Raw genomic sequence first — 18,463 nt, 5'->3', positions numbered from 1 at the left:
CTTGTCAGGAAGCCGCAGTCTGGATCTGCAGAGGGCAGAGAGCCAGGGCTCGGGGCCAAAGAGGCCACTGGCAGCTCATTGTGACGATGACAAACTGAGCACATGCTTAAAAAAAAAAAGTAATTCTTCATCCAATATCTGTGCAAGCGATATAAATAGGATCTATATAACCGCAAGGCGCCTAAATTACATGTTCAACTTTGTCTGCCCTTCAGGGAATAATGGAGGGATTTTACATAGGAATGAAACAAATGTATTGCTTTTATGTGGTGGTGAATCTGTAAGTAACATTTTTTACATTTACACAAAGGAATACAGTTTAAACTTTAGCTGTGCAGCACACAGCTAAATATTTAACGACTGAATGTAAAAAAAAAAAAAGTTAATTTCTTGTAAATGTATCATTTAAAAATCCCTCTTCACGTAGAAACAGCTGTACAGTATATATAACATGTTTCCTCACCTATACACAGATTTACTGAAGGATTTGGTGTGCATACTGAGTAAATTTCTCTTTCATGCACTCGGGGGAAAGAGCACATCAGGGGCTTCTAATTAGATGATGACCCTGCTCTACCTCTCGAGTCACAGCCGCCCACAATCAATTAATCTAATAACCCAACTGGCTAAGAGTTTCTCAGAAAGCATCACTTCTTTAACAATTATTGCTGGAGTTAACTTTTTTTTCTTTTTTTCCACTTGCAGCAGTTTATTTCACAATGTTGCAGCTGTACCCCTGACCACAACCAAGGAGGTATTTTAGCTGTGTTGGGAAATAATGAGGATTTTTATTTTTTTTTCCTCCCACCAAAAGCAGCGTGAGAGCGAGCTCTTTAGTGGTTCTATAGAAACATAGCAGAGAGACAATGGGGCTTTCCCCAGCCAGAGGGACATTTTAATGTTTTGTGAAAAAAATGAGCTCAGTTCGATTAAATTTAAATTCTAATAAACCGTATTTATCTCAAAGGGAAATTTGATGTCATAACTCCTATCCTCCAGGTTTTTGTGGAGCATAGTGCTGTAGGCAGAAAGGATCTCCGGAAGCAGCCAGTGTCGCAATCACTCATAAGGCTGTTGCTGTATGACAGTATCATAGCCGTCATGACATGCCAACAGCTCAATTTCCAGGTGCAGAGGCTATATTCAACAATAACATGCCATGAGTGACACCATTAGCTTTTGGTAAGCATCGCTAATCCCCCTCATTTGCATTCGCCGCTCTGCCTTAAATTTCTGCCTGGCCGTATGATTAGAAAGCCAAGCAGAGAGATGTTGGAGTTGGGGATCTGAACTTTACCCATCATGATCTAGATGCTTTGAATTTCATTCTCCCTCTGCTCTTTGGTCCTACTGTGTATCCACAAAGCTTCCTTTTCAATTTTTCTGGATTTTTTTTAAATGATAGCTCAGGTTTTATCTGAGCTTGTAATCTGTTAATCAGTCGCTCCCAGTTTTAAAAACAATACCTCGTTGACAAGGTTGCACATAATAAAACGGTCTAAAAATAAAGTAGTAAGAGCAAAACATCCAGAACCAGAGGACATAACTGTCCAACCATGCAATGGCTCAAGCAAAAACGTATGAACAAAAGTCAGGAAAACGAATAAATCTGAATAACACGAGTACTCCAACATGTCACCATGAGCAGCGCGATTCCAGAATGCTGATCCTGCCTTTCTTATATATTTTTTAGAGGAGCACATTGCAGAGAAACTTTACAAATTATATATGTATCTATGCAAACAGATGCTTTATTATTTCCTGCATAATTCATAAAATTAAATAGCTGATTTTTTTTAGAACAGTTCTTTGACCAACATTTATTCCAGTAGATACCAACAGGAGCTGCTCACACCGTTTCATGGAAGCACTCACAAACTTTGATTGGTTTTCAATTCCTATGAAGTTCTGCTAATGATCAACATGGTTTTCTTCTCTGCCCCTAACAGCTACAATGTTTTGTTTTTCTGTGATAAAGTCAGAATCTTAAGCAGAGGAGGGAAAAACAACTGACACTAAGCCACCAAATACTGGTAAGTAATTCCACCATACCACTTTAACATGCAACATCAGTTAAGTTTAGGGAAATACAACAAAAAGCATTTAAGGTATTCTTTTATATATATATATATATATATATATATATATATATATATATATATATATATATATATATATATATATATATATATATAAATTCAAAATCAAGTTTAATGAAAATGTGTGGAAACAGATGCTGAACATGAAGTTTTTTTATGAAATTATGTGATTTAAAGATTACACTCAATTTCCTTTCATCACAATTTCAAACTATTTTGTTATTTGACAGTTCTCTTGATATAAATTTAGACAACTGGTTCACATTATAGTTTTCCCTCTTTACTGAACACAACAGAAATCATAGTGACAAACATTTCCTTACTCCGTCAGAGCGACTTTCATCTGTTTTCTCCATTTCCCTTATTGTTTCTCTTTTGTTCTGTCTTATTATCGTTCCTTAATTAGCTCATATCTGTTCACACTCATTAGCTACAGCATTGCACCATATGGCATGTTGAAGATTTCCAAATATAAAATCAGAATACCAGTTAAACGGTTGTTTTCACCGAATATGTTTGTAAGAAAAGATGCTAACAGCTATATTGCCATCCATGATGTCTTCATTCAAAAACTTATATATTCAGCATTGCCATATTACATTAAAATTAATTCTTTTATCTCCAAATCTCTCTTAATCTTTGAGCTATAGAAGATATAGAAACCTTAGGAGAAACATAAGAGCGATTTGTTGAATTGCAGCAACATATTGCTTTATTATGAGTGCCTCTGAGCTTGGTAACTTAATTCCAAAAGCACTGATGTGTTCGGTGCAACATGTGAAGAGCACTCGAGAAGGTTTGAGAGGTGGGCTTATTTGTCAAGAGATTGTTAAAAGGTGACCCGTGGCAAAAACAAGAGAATCTACACGTTCTCAAACACCCAATAATAGCCAACATTTATGCAATATACATTGAGCAAGTGCAGCTCCTCTTTCACACTTCTTTTACTTCACATATGGAATGTCTTAAAATAACTTCTCCTTTATTCCACCTATACCTGGATACTGCTAAGTTTTGCATTCATACGTGGTTCTATCTCCTGCAGCACCATATGATCCTTCAGCATCAGTTTAATATATAATATAATCATGCCCAGTCCAATACCAAGCTGAAAAGATGAGGTGACAAACTAAATATATGAACAAAGCCAGATCTCAGAGTTGCCTGTTGGATTGGATCATGGAGGAAATCTCCAAGTAGAGGTAAAACTTTAGACTCTGGACAAAGACGGATCATCCACTGGATCCAAATGAATATGCAGCTCATTTTTTAGGTCTTGCATCTGTTAGTCATTCATGAGAAACTGCTCTGCCGCCCACAGCTAGAATTCCTATTCATTGGAGTTATGATTTATGCCACCCTTAACTAATCAAGGGTATGATCATTAGTCAGGGGATGTGCAGAGGGTGAAAGCCATGGCAGTTAGGTGGAGAGTTGTATCTTATACAGTGTTTCTCTTCCATTTTATGGCTTAGGTTAGGGATAAGAAATGACTGCAGGTACACCTCCTCGCCGCTCACTGGTGTTTGCCGAGGCATTTTGTGAAATTTGTTTAAAATGCAATATTCTTTTAAAGACTTCTTCATAATCAACTGGGTTGATTTTTTTTTATCCACTGTTAGAACTTTGTTCCTTAGGATGGGGGATTTCTGCAAAGTCATGATGCAATCTGCAGGACTTAGACTTTCTTAGAAAAAAAACTGTTTGCAAAACCTGTTCACAAGTATTTTGTCCAAGTCAGACTTAAGTCAAATCAGAGGTATAATGAGGCCAAATTGTACTGCAGTTTCTACTCTCCACAGATTAATCTAATATTGTCACATCGGATGCATCTGGTCTCCCTAAAATACAGAATTGATGGATGGTTTATTATTATTAAACTTAATTTAAAACAGGAATTGGTTGCGGTTTCGTTGTTAGACAAAAGACTAGGCCAGAATGTAAGGCTTATGTCACTAAAAGGAAAATCAATGAATTTTTGGTCAAGACTTTTTTTTAGAATGTCAAATATTTATTTGTATATTTTGTGTAGATTATATTCTCATATGCGATGGTAATTTAGCAGAATATTTTTTTCAAATTAATAGTAGCACAATAAATATTAATATATATAACAATATTTTAAAGAAATCCAACACCTCTTACTTTTTTAGACATTCAAGTCTAAATTTTATTGATGTTTAGGATCAACTGATAGCACTGCAGTTGTTCATTAATCAATTATTCCTCACAAAAACAACTTCCCTAATTCTTATGCACACAGTCTTAATAATTGCACATTTGTTACATTAACTTAAAAGACAAACTTGGAAGCAGCAGTTAGCTCCTTTTAATGGCCTTTACCTGCTGACCAACATCACAGAAAACCTTATCTAGCATAATGACCATCCATTATATACATTAGAGCTACTCAAATGATCTACACATACTGGCTTACCTTAACCCCTGATTACATGAGACAAGCTTTATGAAACTTGGGTATCAAACTTTGAGTCTTACTCAAATTTAAACCATCTTTTTTACTTTTATTCCAATTTCCCATCTCATCTTTTTACTGAATGACATAAATGATGGTGAATTGATTCTGTGTCATAGTATAATTTGGATTGGTTTGCATATAACTAAACATGTTTCTATTGATAAAAACTTCAAAATGTAAGATTCCCTGACGGATTCTCCAAATTTGTAACTGTGCTTGTTCTTTCCGATTTCACCTCACCACGGCCACTACTTCTGACACGATGAATTGGAAATCAACAAAAAGAGGAGACAACCGCACTGCATGTGAAAACAGCACAGGAAGTGGATGGAGTACAAAAGGTCAGAACTCAAGGAATGTGCTGCTCGTAGCCAGGCTCCGTCTATTTATGACAAGCTTAGCCATTCGGATGTCTACTTGGTGAATGGCCAGCTTTAAACCTTACAAGAATGGAGGCAGAGATAGAGCAGGGACTGGGGGGAGGCACTTATGGTGGGTTCCTGTGTGATTAGAAGATGTTAACAAAGGCTGTTGGTGTTATCCAGTAAGGTTCTGCACACTGCATCTGCCCAGATCAATGTGATTATCTCTCAGCTATTGCTAATTAGAGTCATTAATTCACAATGCAAGCAGGAAACAGCACACACTTACTTTCGCTTTCTCCTTTGGCTGATCTCGCTTTTCTCTGAAATGGCTCCGAGTGTGCACAGCCTCTTGGATAAGGTCTGTGTGTTGGCCACACTTCAGTCGAGATTCTCATCTGCACATAATTCACTTTCAAAGGGCAGAGAGGGCGGCAAAGAGAATCCTTAATTGCGCCGCCACAGTGTCCAACATAGACAAATGTTTATATCTTGGCCCGCTAATGAGAAACCAATAACGGATGCGAAAAGCATTCTAAGCCCCCCCACGGGTATGCATGGACATGACAATGAGAAACAGGCCATATTGGAGAACTTCACCTCATTCATCAATAGTCCTCATGTCCAGTTCTGGAATACTCCACTTAGGCTACCCACTGATGCAGCAATAAATCTGTCCTACAGAATGTGTCTGTATTTCTCCATCAGATTGATCCTTGGGCGAGGCAGGAGGTCTTCAAACTGCTACAGTCAAACTCTTGACAGCCTTTTAGGATGCAGAAAAGAGGCAGCATTTACTTTCAAATAAAACCAAACTGGATCAATATCCCAAATGAGGGGGGGGGAGAAAACACCACGCAGTGACTTTTTGACTTGAAAACATATAAATTTGTGTCAAACATTAAAGTTTCTCAACATCTGATACAGGCTGTCAGTACGTCGCAGAGCAAATGCAACAGCAACTCCTTCAAGATGCACTTTTATGCAATGCCCTTGAGAGTTTTTAGCGTCCTCGTATAAAATGGACAAGAAGTTCCAGGGCAAAGAAATGAACAGCATACTAGAGAATATCTCCTCATCTCATCTGTCCCCCACTGTTCACTGCGGTGGTGGTGGTGGGCCCGTAACAGCGGAGTGTCAGTCCGGCCAGTGAAACGCCACGCTTTTATCTCCCAGTGGCAGAGGAGGCGGAAAATAAGGGTCCTTCAAAGGGCTGAGGTCATTTCCTGTGCCTCATGGCTGCGACAGAAAAAAAATTTAATGTCTTCATTCGGTCGGCCCTGCTTTATTTCAAATGTCGACACCGCCGTTTAAGAGGGCCCTTGTGGGCAAATAAGCACTTTTGTGTCGTCGCAATCTATCCCCTCTTTCCCCACTCCTCTCACCATTTTCAGCCCCCCCTCTGCTTCGTCTTTGATGTAAACCTAAAATCATGGTTGTATTATTTTTTTTTTAAGTATGTGTAAAAGTGCAGGGGCAGATATACAGATGACAGACCATGAGAGGGAGTAGGTAAAAACAGGCAAAGAGGAGATGTGCAAGGCTGCAGAGGAGCATGAGAGCGACAGTGTGAAATTAAGAGCTGAATGGTTCCTCTCATCCACAGCCCTCTACAGCCCCAAAGCCCTTTCATAACTTCCTGTTTTTCTCTGAACTGGGAAACATCCAAAGCACATGTGTGTAAGTAGGAATGCACTGTTCACATGCAACTGATATTGTGTGTGCGTGTGTGCGCAATAAAGTAACGCAGCAGTGAGCGAGTGAGTCAGAACTGGCAAGACAGAGAGGCTCAATGAAGGGCCTGCGTGGTGCGGTGGTGGAGGAGAGCAGCCGGAGCAGGCAGACAGGCTCACATGCTGGGATGTTAGGAGGAAGAGTGATAGATCTATTGCATGGCCACTGTTGCTGCAAGAGCAGAACACACCTCGGGCAGATGGATGGGGAGTGCGTGTGGGGGTACGATTAATCTCTGCGAGTGTGCCCTTTGTGTTGGAGTGCGTGGGAGAGTTGTATTACACGGTCTTGGAGTGTAGTGCTGGAGATGCGGTACTTCAAACGGGGCTTTACAGTACTTCTACGGCTACTGAAGGGCAAACGTAGCAGACGGATGTATGGTAGAGGAAAAGAGGAATGCATGTTCATGTTGGTGCGTGGGCATTTGTCACGGTCTGTTTGTTTGTTTGTGCTCCGGAATACACCTGACCTGCAAGCACAGAAAGCATCGACACTTGTTTTTTTTATTCTGAAACACTCCCACTCCTATGATTCTACCAAACATCTCACCCAGTATCCTTTCTTCCATCTTTATTGTTGTTCGGTTTATTTCTCTTTTATAGCCTTTTTTACTGGCGAAACACAAAGGTTCCACTATAACACAACCTTAAAATGCTCACATAGAGGAAATACGCTTTAGTGGGTACAGCTAATTAGAAAATGCTTCTAATCGTTTGATATTTCAAATGGCAAATCAGCCAATTACATGGCAGCAACTGAAATAATTTACACGTGGTGAAGAAGACTTAATAGAGTTCACACTCAGAATGGGTTAAGAAAGGAGAGTTATGTAACTTTAAAGTAGCATGATTGTTGTTGGCAGACAGGCTGCTCTGACAAGTTCAGAAAGGGCTCATCTACTTGTATTTTCACTCACAACCATCGTTCAGGTTTTACAGAGGATTATATGGAAAAGGTAAAGTATCCAGCTACTACAGCTGTGCGTACAAAACTACCAAGCTGATATAAGAGTTCAGAAGAGAGAAACCAGACTGGTTTGAAGTGGTAGAAAGAAAAAAAGTAGGTGTACATTTTACGACAAAGGTAAGGAGAATACCATCTCCGAACTCACAGCAGGTAAAATGTTGAAGCGGACCACAAAGCGTGCGACTCATATTAACCAAGAACAGAGTTAGAGGATACGATTCATACAGTTTAACCAAAATTGGACAATAACGTCTTGAAAACATATTTCTTGAAGTTTCAGCCTTTATACTCAGCTGGTAGGTCAAAAATTTGGCATAAGCAATATGAAAGCGTGCATCTTTTCTCCATTTTTTGCGGTTCAGACTTATGGAAGGTGCAGGGGATATTTTACTGAATAAAACAATTTCATAAAAATGTAAGATGTGTGACAAATGTTTTTGTCAACACATATCTGTGCTCTCTCATTTGCCATATTTATACATATGCATCCAAGTCAAAGTAACAGGAAATAAATATTTCTTTAAGTATTAGCTGCAATACTAATGAAGAAATATTTCTTTTTTATACTTGCAAGTAATAGATGTTGCTTTCATGTTTAGATTAGGTGATGTTTTATATACTTATTTGAAACATCTTGGCTTATATCAAAGAAAAAAAATGGCATTCTTACTCAAGTTTATCAGACCATAAACGTGACAAAATTGTTCGCAAAAACATTCTGTGTGCATGGACGACTGTTAAAGAGTTAAAAGGTTAGTGTGTGTTCAGCAAAACATACACTGAACACTGAGTTGCTAATAATGTGACTAATGAGGTAAGAAATCCTGAGCATCAAGACATAAAAAGAAAAAGTAAAAATTCAGAAAATTGGGGAGAATAGCAAATTTTCCCACAGCAACTTCATAAAACGTGTGTTGTGGCTCTGCCAAGACCTGCCCTGGTAGTACTGCCAATGTTGCGTGTAAAAATAAGTACGTAAAATGTTCCTTCTTCAAGAGGAGCTTGTGTGAATTTTTAATTCTAAAGGCAAAACTCATTCACTTGAGCTGCAAAAACACACAAGACAGAAGTGACAGAGGAAAGAGATCACACTGTCTGATGGTGGTTAGTTAACACTATTTAAACAGCAGCAGATCAGGAAGATCTGAAAATTTACTTTTGTTTCAAAAATATTAACTGAAAAACGTTCCTTCAAACAAGCATTTACTTTGACATTGACATATTTCTGTAAAAGGAAACAATACAAGCAAGTAAATGGACACAAAGATAGAAATGGAAAAAAAATAAAATGGACATAATTCAGATTGTCCTCCCAGTAGCACATCTGATCCTAACCGCGAATGCACAGGACCACGACTCACTGCCAAGGACTGCATTGCTAACCGTTTAAATTTTCTTTTGCTACTAGGACAGTTATTTAACTTTGTCTTCTTCCTCCTGACTAAAAAAAACTTGACCTTGAATGATATTTTTTGGGAAGTTTTCCATTACATGGAATTGTTTTTCAATTTAAGAATTGAGATTTTCCTTTCAAGCTTGCCAAATCCTTCATCTCGCATTAATTTTTTTGTACTCTTCCTACAAGTCTCGTGTCGATCCGCCGCCCTCTTTCCACTCATAAAATATGCTTGCTTATGTTTGCCTCTTGGCATCTCAGTAGTGTTGCATACCAGGAGGGTGAGTTATGGCAACTGTTGTATCCCACACAACAACGTACTAAACTAGTTAGATTTTTTTTTTTTGTACTGTGTGCTGTGCATAACTCCGGTTAGGAGGGCAGGGAGAGTTGTAAACATTTCATTTCTTCAGTTTTTCGGACGCAGAACTTCAAAGCGGTTTGTCACCTTGTTTTATAGCGCCGCACTTTACAATAATCCCCTTCAATCTGAATTCTACACACAGAACTTTCCTACCAGCAGGCATTCATTGTGTTGTCTTTATTGTCGTGCAGGACCTGTCAAGATGATCAAACTATATTTTATCCACTAAATACCAGAGTCTTGACCCTGTGAATTGCCCTGGTGGGATAACGTCAAATGTGCTGTACGGCAAAGAAGAAAGGCCATGCTTCAGAGACTGGGAAACCACAAAAAGCAATTAAAAGTATTGACGAAACTTCAATAGCTCTTTAACAGTGCTGCCAGACACCTTAAGGCGAGCGCCGCGCTATTTTTCTTTTCCTCATTCCTCTAATTCCCACTATTTTACAGCTTTTCCGCTTAAATCTTTGCTGATCTTTATCATTAACAAGTGACTGCCTAAAAACATGTAAACTGCATTATCTGCAGCCGTGCACGGCCTATAGCAAAGGCACTGAGAAGATGGGGGTGACAGAAATATTAACCGAGGTTTATCTAGTCCCATCCAGCCTGTTAGTGCTCAAATTACTCAAGAAAGTATATCCAGTTATTTTAAAAATTAAAAAAAAAAAAAAAAAAAAAAAACATGAAATAAAAAAGTACAAATGGAGGGCCTGGGGCCACTGCTGCCTGTGAAGCAGCGTAGCATCAACCAAGATAAGGTGGTTTTCATAAATTCTTCCTGCAGTGGTAAGTCAGCGGCTCCCTAAATCACTGAGTTACAGCTTGCAGACTCCTTGGCTCAATTTCAATCTATACACAGGCACATATTGCTCCCTAAAGACTGATGGCATACTCAATGAAACAAAGAAAATAAGAACTTACCTTTGCACTGGTTAGTGTTCTTATCGAGAATGGCCTTGGTTGACACTATTTTTCCATACCTGTAGAGACAGAGAGAGAGCGGTCAGCTTACTAAACCCCATGACACTGAAATGTTAGAGCAGTTTATTCACATCATCAACCTGTGGTCACAGTCATGTCTTATTTTTCGTATTATCTGCCATTTAAGTGCAACAAGCAATTTTCAGAGCCGTACAAATGTCAAAAGCCATTGGAAAGAGAAATCACTCGAGGTTAATAACATTATGTGTGTGACCGACTTCAAATGACTGAGCAAGCCTCTGACATTTTAGAGAGCCATCGGACAATTTCAAAAGGTCTGACAGAACACAAATGCTGCAAATGGCCTTTTTTTGTGTTTGCATAGTGTATAGAGTACATTTAATCCCGACTAATGTCCTTTAAATAATAAAGCTGTAAAACACGTCGAGCAACAGAGCAAACGAAAGGGGCATTGTAAGTGTTATTTTAAGGTTTCCGTCTGCTTAAAGTTAAATTGTTTCCAATTTGTATTTTTGAGGTCAGGCAAACAGTCTGCTGGATCGGACAGCAAACCTTGACAACCACGGAGGAAAGCAAAGAGAAAAAAGTAGACGTCCACCAAGCAACTTCAAACACCGACATGAGTCGAGCTCTGGGTGATGTGCAAAATTCTTGGACTCCAAATCTTGGATCTGTAATAACCGATTTATTATTTGAAGAAAGCTCCTAAATCAGATTAGGACAACACTCAAGGCCAAAGCTCGTCATAATTTTACTTCTTAAAATCAAATATTACCTTCAGTAAAATCCTGTCTGTTCACTCCCAGTGAACACCACTTCTGACTGCTCGAGAGAGAGCGAACAGCCAACCAGAATGCAACAGAGGTTAAGAGCTTGTGACCTTCTTCAAATTGCATCATGTTGCAACCACAACAGATTTGTTGAAGTGGGAGGAAAATGATGCAAACATTTTTTTTTGCAGGAATTTGTATCCAGCCGTCTTCACACTGGGGCCCGGAAAAGTATTTCGTAAATGTAACGTATTTGTGTGAAATTTAAAGTATAAGGTGGGTAAATAATGGTGGTTCAACAAAATACTAAGAGAACTGGATACGTACGTAGGCCACATTTTACAGACTTTTTGATTGCAGTACAACTTCAGAAACATGTCACAGCTTTTATGCTCAAAAACAAAAATGTTCCAACAGTGACAGGCGGTTTGTTCCTACATGGATTCCAACTTGATCTTTTGGAAATTATATATGACAATTTATTTAAAAAATGTAGACCAACATTCACCAATTATTTCTTAGAATTCAGGCAAAGTAAAAAGTTCACTTAATCGGTTACCAAAAAGTTCAAAACGTTGTAAAAAGGCATTTTAAAATCTGCCGTCATCCAACCCAACATTTGTCAAAGCATGGGGTGTGGTCTTAACTTCTGTGACTGGGAATCGTCTAAAAGTTGCCAAATTGTTCACAATATTTTCAAATATAACAATGAATTGTATACCAAAGTAGTTTAGTTATATTCTTGAGTGTCTAAAGAACAATCAATTCTTATGATTTACAAGAATTGGGAAAAAAGGCCACAACATCTCAGTACTTTGATGACAAAAAGTAAAAAAGCTCACGGGTGTGAAAACTTTCACAAGGCGTTTTAATGGCCCTGAAAGTTTCAGTTTCCAAATTAGATTCCACACGCGTCCAAAGTTAATCTAAAAACAACTGAATTTAATCATTTTCTTAGCGTAACTTACAGTATTAATCTGCTTAAAGGAGTCTTTGGCCACCAATTGTTGGGTGAAGGTTTGATGTGTAAGCGAATCTCCAAAGCTTAAAAGATTTGCATCAGCTGACCTTTCCTGAGGATAAATGTGAACAAGTCAGAGACCTGACAAGCTAATTAAGGTCTAGTAGAAACCATGAGAGCTCTCTTAATGTGTGGAAAGGTTTGCATGGTGTCCCTTTTCCTTACTCTGAAATACTATAAAATAACATTTACTTTTGCTAAAGATCAAATAAAGGGAGGGGGGGGATTTCAAAATTTAACTAGCTCTAGACCCATAAATATTTATCCCAGATCTCTGTGTGCAACAAAAATTTTGAAACATGAATCGAATGACAGTCAGTTATTGTATTTTCCTGTGTCATCTCAAAAGTGCAACATGCTGCATTGTTTGGAGTGTGAAAAGAAAGTGTGTGCCTGAACTTCTTTTGTGCAAACAAATATACATCCTTCAGAGTATGAGCACTTGCGCGTCTGCGTGTGTGTGTGTGTGTCTGTGCAGCTGTTTATACAATTACACTTGCGCATTTGGCGTGAGAGTCAAGCAGTTCTTTGTGTGTTGAATCCACATCACAATGAATGAAGAGAGAAAGTGCAGGCTCTTCACGCACACACACACACACCCACACACACACACATTCTGTAGGGAAGACGCAGTGGTGCATCCCGGCCCATATTTCACCAGCAGGGGATAATTGTGCCATTTCTCAACGAGTGCCAGAGACTCTATTTACTGCATGCTGCGGTGGGATGGGTGGTGGATATGAACTGATGAGCTCCGAGAGGAAAACTACCAGCTCACGCATGTACACGCGCCGATACAGGGATAAACTCGCACGCATACACAATGAGTACTCACCAATCAGCGCATTGTCTCCCCTCGGCAGATAAAATAGGCCATTTTAGCTATAGGGATCCATAATCTACTTCAACAGAAAAAGGCCCAAGGTGCAGTATTTGATCATACTGAGATACTCTCGAGCATAAGTACACAGAATGAACACAGAGCAAGGAGTGTTCATTTGATTAGAGAACAATCAGAGCTTGAGTAGCGGCTGCTGGGAGTCAGACTCTTTCTGAGACGCAACTGAGAAACTGTTACAAGTAAAGACTATGGTTAACGTGTCGCACACATCATCGACAAATTAAATACTACAAACCTGCCTAAGAAGATTTTAAACAGAAACAATAAAAGAATGTTTTTTTTTTTTTTAATGGATAAAACACCTTTGATGGCATTGCTATTGGCTTGTTTATCTCTGAATCAGGCTCGATGCACTAGAAGACTGACTGCTAGAATCCTTCCACGCTTTGAAATCTACATGTTGATGCCGTCATACATATTTGAGTTAAAACCGGACAATAATAAGCGTCCTAGCAGGTACCACAACCCGACAACAGCTGGTCACCATGGAGGCCGACTTGGCTGGGGGAGTCACCTTCTGACCAAGGGGTTACAGATGTCTTGTCTAGAGACGCAACTGTTTCAGTTCCTAAAATCTGAAAAAAAGATACTATTTCATTGATATTCTTCCAATTTCATAAACGATTTTGTTTTCTTTGTAGCGACTTTAGCTGATGGCTAGGTTCAGGCTACAGAGAAAAGAAACGGGTCCCATTCAGACACAACCAAGCTCTGCAACAGATTCCCATTGTAGCTGATTTCTGTACACAGTTATTGTTTATTAGCTCCTAATACTGTGCTATACTTTGTTGTTGTTTTTTCCTGGACATGTAGCTCAGTTTTAAATGTGCTCTATGACTGAAGAAATAAAATGAAATATTCATATTTTCTATAAGACTAAATTATTTTCACTTGTGAAAATGACAAGATAAGCCAGATTAGCAAATGATGAGAAACATGATGGGAAACAGTTTCACATAGTGATGTGAAGCCAAAGTGATTGGGTTTCACATCACAGGTAATAGACAACTTTTAAAAACTTATTTTAAACCTGCATTAGGTCAGAAAGGAAACCCTAGTTTACAGACAAAATATGTGCATTAATCATTAATCATGAGCTTTCAATAAAGTGTAGCACAGGTAAGAATTGGCTCTCATCTGGATTCAAATCACAGGAAATCACCAAATTAATTTGATATATATGGACCCAAGAAATACCATCAATGTCTTCGTAGGCAAAGCAAAACTAAATGTTATGAAATGGCGACACACAAACTGCAGTGCAAAGAGCGAAAAACAGTCTGTGTCCAAAATATAACAATCCAATCAGCAATTCATTGATAGTCTGGTGTACTGACGCAAACTATTTTTTTTTTTTTTTTTGCTACACACGTAGGTATATTCTCACTGTACTCTTTAGAGAAATGTGTGCTTTCAGTCTGGGAAGTAGTTAAAAAGCGCTGTGCTTTTGGCATAAATCGGGGGAAAAGTTCTCATTAAAACTTTGTTTGGACCCTGCAGAAGCAGGAGACAGTAGCTTGTTGATGCCAACTCATCACTGCTAGCCTCATTAAATGTTAAAGATGGCTCATCAATGCACACTATCTTCTGTCCCCATCAAAAAAAAAAGACACCACAAAGATGCTGCGGGGAGATTAAAAGGCCTAGCAGCAAGGAGCTTGCTCCAGCCAGCTGAAGGAGACATGCTGGATATGGACGGACGAGGTGATCATATATGAGATGCGTGTGTAGATGTGAACGACCCTGCTGGAGGCTCCTTCGCCTCTCTGCCAGCCAGGCCTGGGGTGGCTTTGATGTGACAGAGGGAGTCCCTGTGAAGCGCAGGTTTAACACTGATGCTGTGGCCAGGATTCAGAGCCCGTCTCCACTAATCCTATTTCAATCACTCTTGCAGCCTCTTATCTCTGACTCTGCTGGCCCACTGCCCTTTCTCTCCCTACAAATCTCCTCTCTTTTTCTTTCCGTTTTTCTCTCTACCCACTTCTACATCTCTCTCTCTTTTTTTTTGTAATTTCTTTGCTTTTGTCCTCCCTCTTCCTCTGTGTAGGAATCCCATAGGGATAGTTCTGATGCAATATCATATCAACCCGACATAATGCCAGAGGTGAAATTTGTAAAAAAATAAATAAATAACAGAGCCTTTATGAGCTATTTTAAGCTGATGAAAACCTACAAATTGTGTTGGATGTAAAACATGTCATTCATACGACAGCTGTCTGGGCACTGAGATGTGATGAAAATCGAGCTCGGCTTCACTTCTAAAAAGGAGAGCAGCTGCAAGTGCGTGAGCGACAATCCCGGAACTGCATTTCCTTCTTCTCTCACTCTCTCGGTGGATAAAAGGATCCAGGCGTTTTCCATTTCTATCGTTGGGGCTGGGAAGCTGAAGTGGGTCTTAGCTGCATGTGGGCAGTGAGAGAAACCAGGCTGGAGCGGAGCAACACGTCACTGTGGTGCTGCTGGTACGCAGCAAAGCACAGAGCAGAACGATGGAAGGACCACCCAGGTGCTCCGCACACACTTTGCCCGAACGCTCTAGTCAGCATCGCCAAAGGCCTGTGGCTACATCTTTGCGTAATTACTCAACACGGTTTTCATAAGAAAGTCCGGGGAGGTGAGAGGGTTTTTTTTTTTTTTTTATACATGAGACTAAAACTACATTTACATATTGCAGTTCATCTATGCCTGCAGATGAAGACGAGAGTCTAAGATGCAGGTAATTAGGTTAATATCACTGCAATGAGACACGGCGTATCTTTAACACTCGTAACTCTTAAATGTTTTCATATCTTGTTACCTCGCCACAACAAACTACAAAGTAGGGTTTCACTCGAATTCGACATACATTTGTGTTTGAGAAACTTCTAAAGCACAAAAAATATGCGGGGCATTTGTATTTAGCCCTCCCAAGTCTTGTATTTAGACTTTGACTGGGCCATTTCAACAGATGATTTTATCTAAATTAGGGGTGTTAAAGTTCCTTCCTTGATCATCTTCTCGGCCACTTCTGATTGCATTTGGAGACACTGGATTTTAATAAGAGGTAAAATGAAGGTATGTTGAATACATACTCTTGTCATACTTTTCAGATTTATATCTTTGAAAAAATATGTAAAACCATGCATCCATTCCCAACAGCTTCTTAGTTATATGGTGTTTTGTGTTTGTCTAGCACATAAAATTCATTAAAGTTAGTTGCTATAACGTGGCAATAAGCAAAAAAAAAAGATAATACTACACTATATCCACTGAGTATTTGTTATTTTCATATGGATGGGGATGACTCTAACCAGCCAGATTTAATGTTTGTTCAGCACAGCACATCCAACCCTGTGGGATTTCATAAGCTTAAAACATGCTCCGTTATTAAAAAAGGTGTAGTGATTATGTTAGTGCTGCGGTGCAGGGAAAGATCCTAATATACCGTTGTTTTTTTTTTTTTGTTGTTTTTTTTTTTTTTTTAATATCATAACAAGAAACTGTCAGAACTTGAAGTTCTGACAGTTTTGCAAAACTTGAAGTTTGCAAAATGAGAAAAGCCCCAGAAAACGATTTGTTTTAGGCTGAGGAGGAACTCCGAGCTGCTCAGCAGCTTCATATCACCAGAAAGTGTACACCATGTAACCGCTCTCAGATATAATGTGAAATAAGAATGAAAATGTTCCAGATGTTATTTTTTGTTTTGTTTTGTTTTCTTATTAACTCTGCGTAAAAAATAAATGAAGTGTTAAATGATAAATGCATTTACTTGTTTATTTCAAAATCAGACGCTACATTCGGTGAAGAATTAATTTAGTGCAAAAAAGGGAAACACTTCAGATTATCTCCAGTTTTATACTCTCTTTTTTTTTCTATGCTCGCCCAAAAAACAGATGTGACAGCTGCAAACACACATGGAGAACAAAGGGAGGAAAAGATTAAAAAACACTTTAAACTTTCTCATCTGAAGACGGATGGAAGAAATGGAAGGGAGACTGTGCAAAACAAACAAAGTACAAAATATAACCAAGAAATAGATGAATACACACACACACACACACGTACAGAACCATTCTTCTAATCAAACATTACATGCCGTAATGTAATGCAAAAATAAAATTGTGTTGCTCTTTTTTCTGTGCCTGAGAAAAAAAAAAAAAAAAATCAAGATCCATTGTAAAGAAAAATCAAGTAGAAATATAGTCCTAAGAGTTTTCAGTGACTGGTGGATGTAGCTAATCTGCAACTTCGGATAAATATTTTTATTGTTAACATGACACTTTAATCCACCTCAACACATCAACCTCTGTCCTGAATTACCTAAACTTTGTGTATATATATCCAAATATATATTTTTTAAATCATTATTATTGACAGGCTTTTGTCAAAGTCTTTCAGGAATAGAGAACTCCTTCAGAACAAACTGACAGCAACAGGGGATTAAAAATCAGTCAGAATATAGAGGTTTTCTGTGGAGTATTGGAGGTTTCGTGTAGTCCAAAGATGTTAGGGGTTAGGGTTTCGTTTCCACGAGTTTATAGACTGCTGCAAACGTGAACGTTGATGCCGTGGTGGTGCCGGTCGCTTATCATGGTGGCGTATCTTGGTGCTGGGTGGGAAGCGCATGCAGTGTTGACTGTTCATTAGAGAACCTAAAAGAGAGGCACCAAGGCTGCAACCTAATTACTGGGAGCTGTCCAAGTAATTTATTGTAATTCTATTGGCATCACGGCTGCTATGGGCTACTTGTTCCACACGCTAAAAGATCTAATCCAGTATCAGCATTTAACAACTGATGCAAAGTGTAGATGCCATGTACTCATGGTGGTGGGACCAAGACCATAATCGGATCATCCTTGCCTTTACTAGGTTTTCATTTTATTTACTTATTTTTAAGATCCGGCATGTTCCAACAGATGTGGAGATCCTGGAGCTTGCAAGGTGGTCCTAATCTGGTGCGGAAAGGCCCTTTGTGTGACCTTTATTACCAAAACAACACGAGATGTATCGTTTACGATATTCAATTTTAAAATCACCCCCCCAACATCTGATTCTTGAAAGCTAATTTGAAATAAACAGTCTAATAAAACATTTACTGCTGTAACTGATTTGCACAGTTGAAGTTTGAAGTTGAAGATGTATTTTTTTTGTAACATCAGTAAAATGGCTGTGGCGATCCAAGATTTCAAATGAATGCGCAGCTAGAAGAGTTTAGAGACTGGTGGGTTTGCTGTAAACTGACGAATGTTTGCTCTCGCGTCTTAAACTACTCAAAGACATAAACGAGGTGACTGCCGGGGTGGAAAGTTAATGCAGTTTTGGTGGATGTTAATTTGGCCTTCATTTGCCTCCATAAATGGAAATACCCCAGATAAAAAGGAAAAAACTGGTGAATCACCAAGAGATATTTTGCTAAACAAAAAACAGAAAATTGAAAAAAATAAAAA

General features: G+C 38.8%; 1 protein-coding gene across 10 annotated transcripts in view; it reads right to left on the bottom strand.

Moving 5' to 3' along the window:
• The window catches only part of rbms3 (RNA binding motif, single stranded interacting protein), a 321,058-nt gene that overhangs the window by 165,903 nt on the left and 136,692 nt on the right, over positions 1-18,463 (bottom strand). For all 10 annotated transcript variants that reach the window (XM_088010352.1, XM_088010348.1, XM_088010351.1 and 7 more), the window contains one exon: positions 10,325-10,383. In XM_088010352.1, the coding sequence (XP_087866478.1) occupies positions 10,325-10,383 (59 nt within the window). The remainder of the gene's footprint in view (positions 1-10,324; positions 10,384-18,463) is intronic.

This window comes from Poecilia mexicana, unplaced genomic scaffold (genome assembly GCF_051168715.1).
Source record: "Poecilia mexicana isolate PSO_F unplaced genomic scaffold, ASM5116871v1 scaffold_11, whole genome shotgun sequence".
Taxonomy (NCBI): domain Eukaryota; kingdom Metazoa; phylum Chordata; class Actinopteri; order Cyprinodontiformes; family Poeciliidae; genus Poecilia; species Poecilia mexicana.
This window is presented reverse-complemented; position numbering and strand designations above follow the sequence as displayed.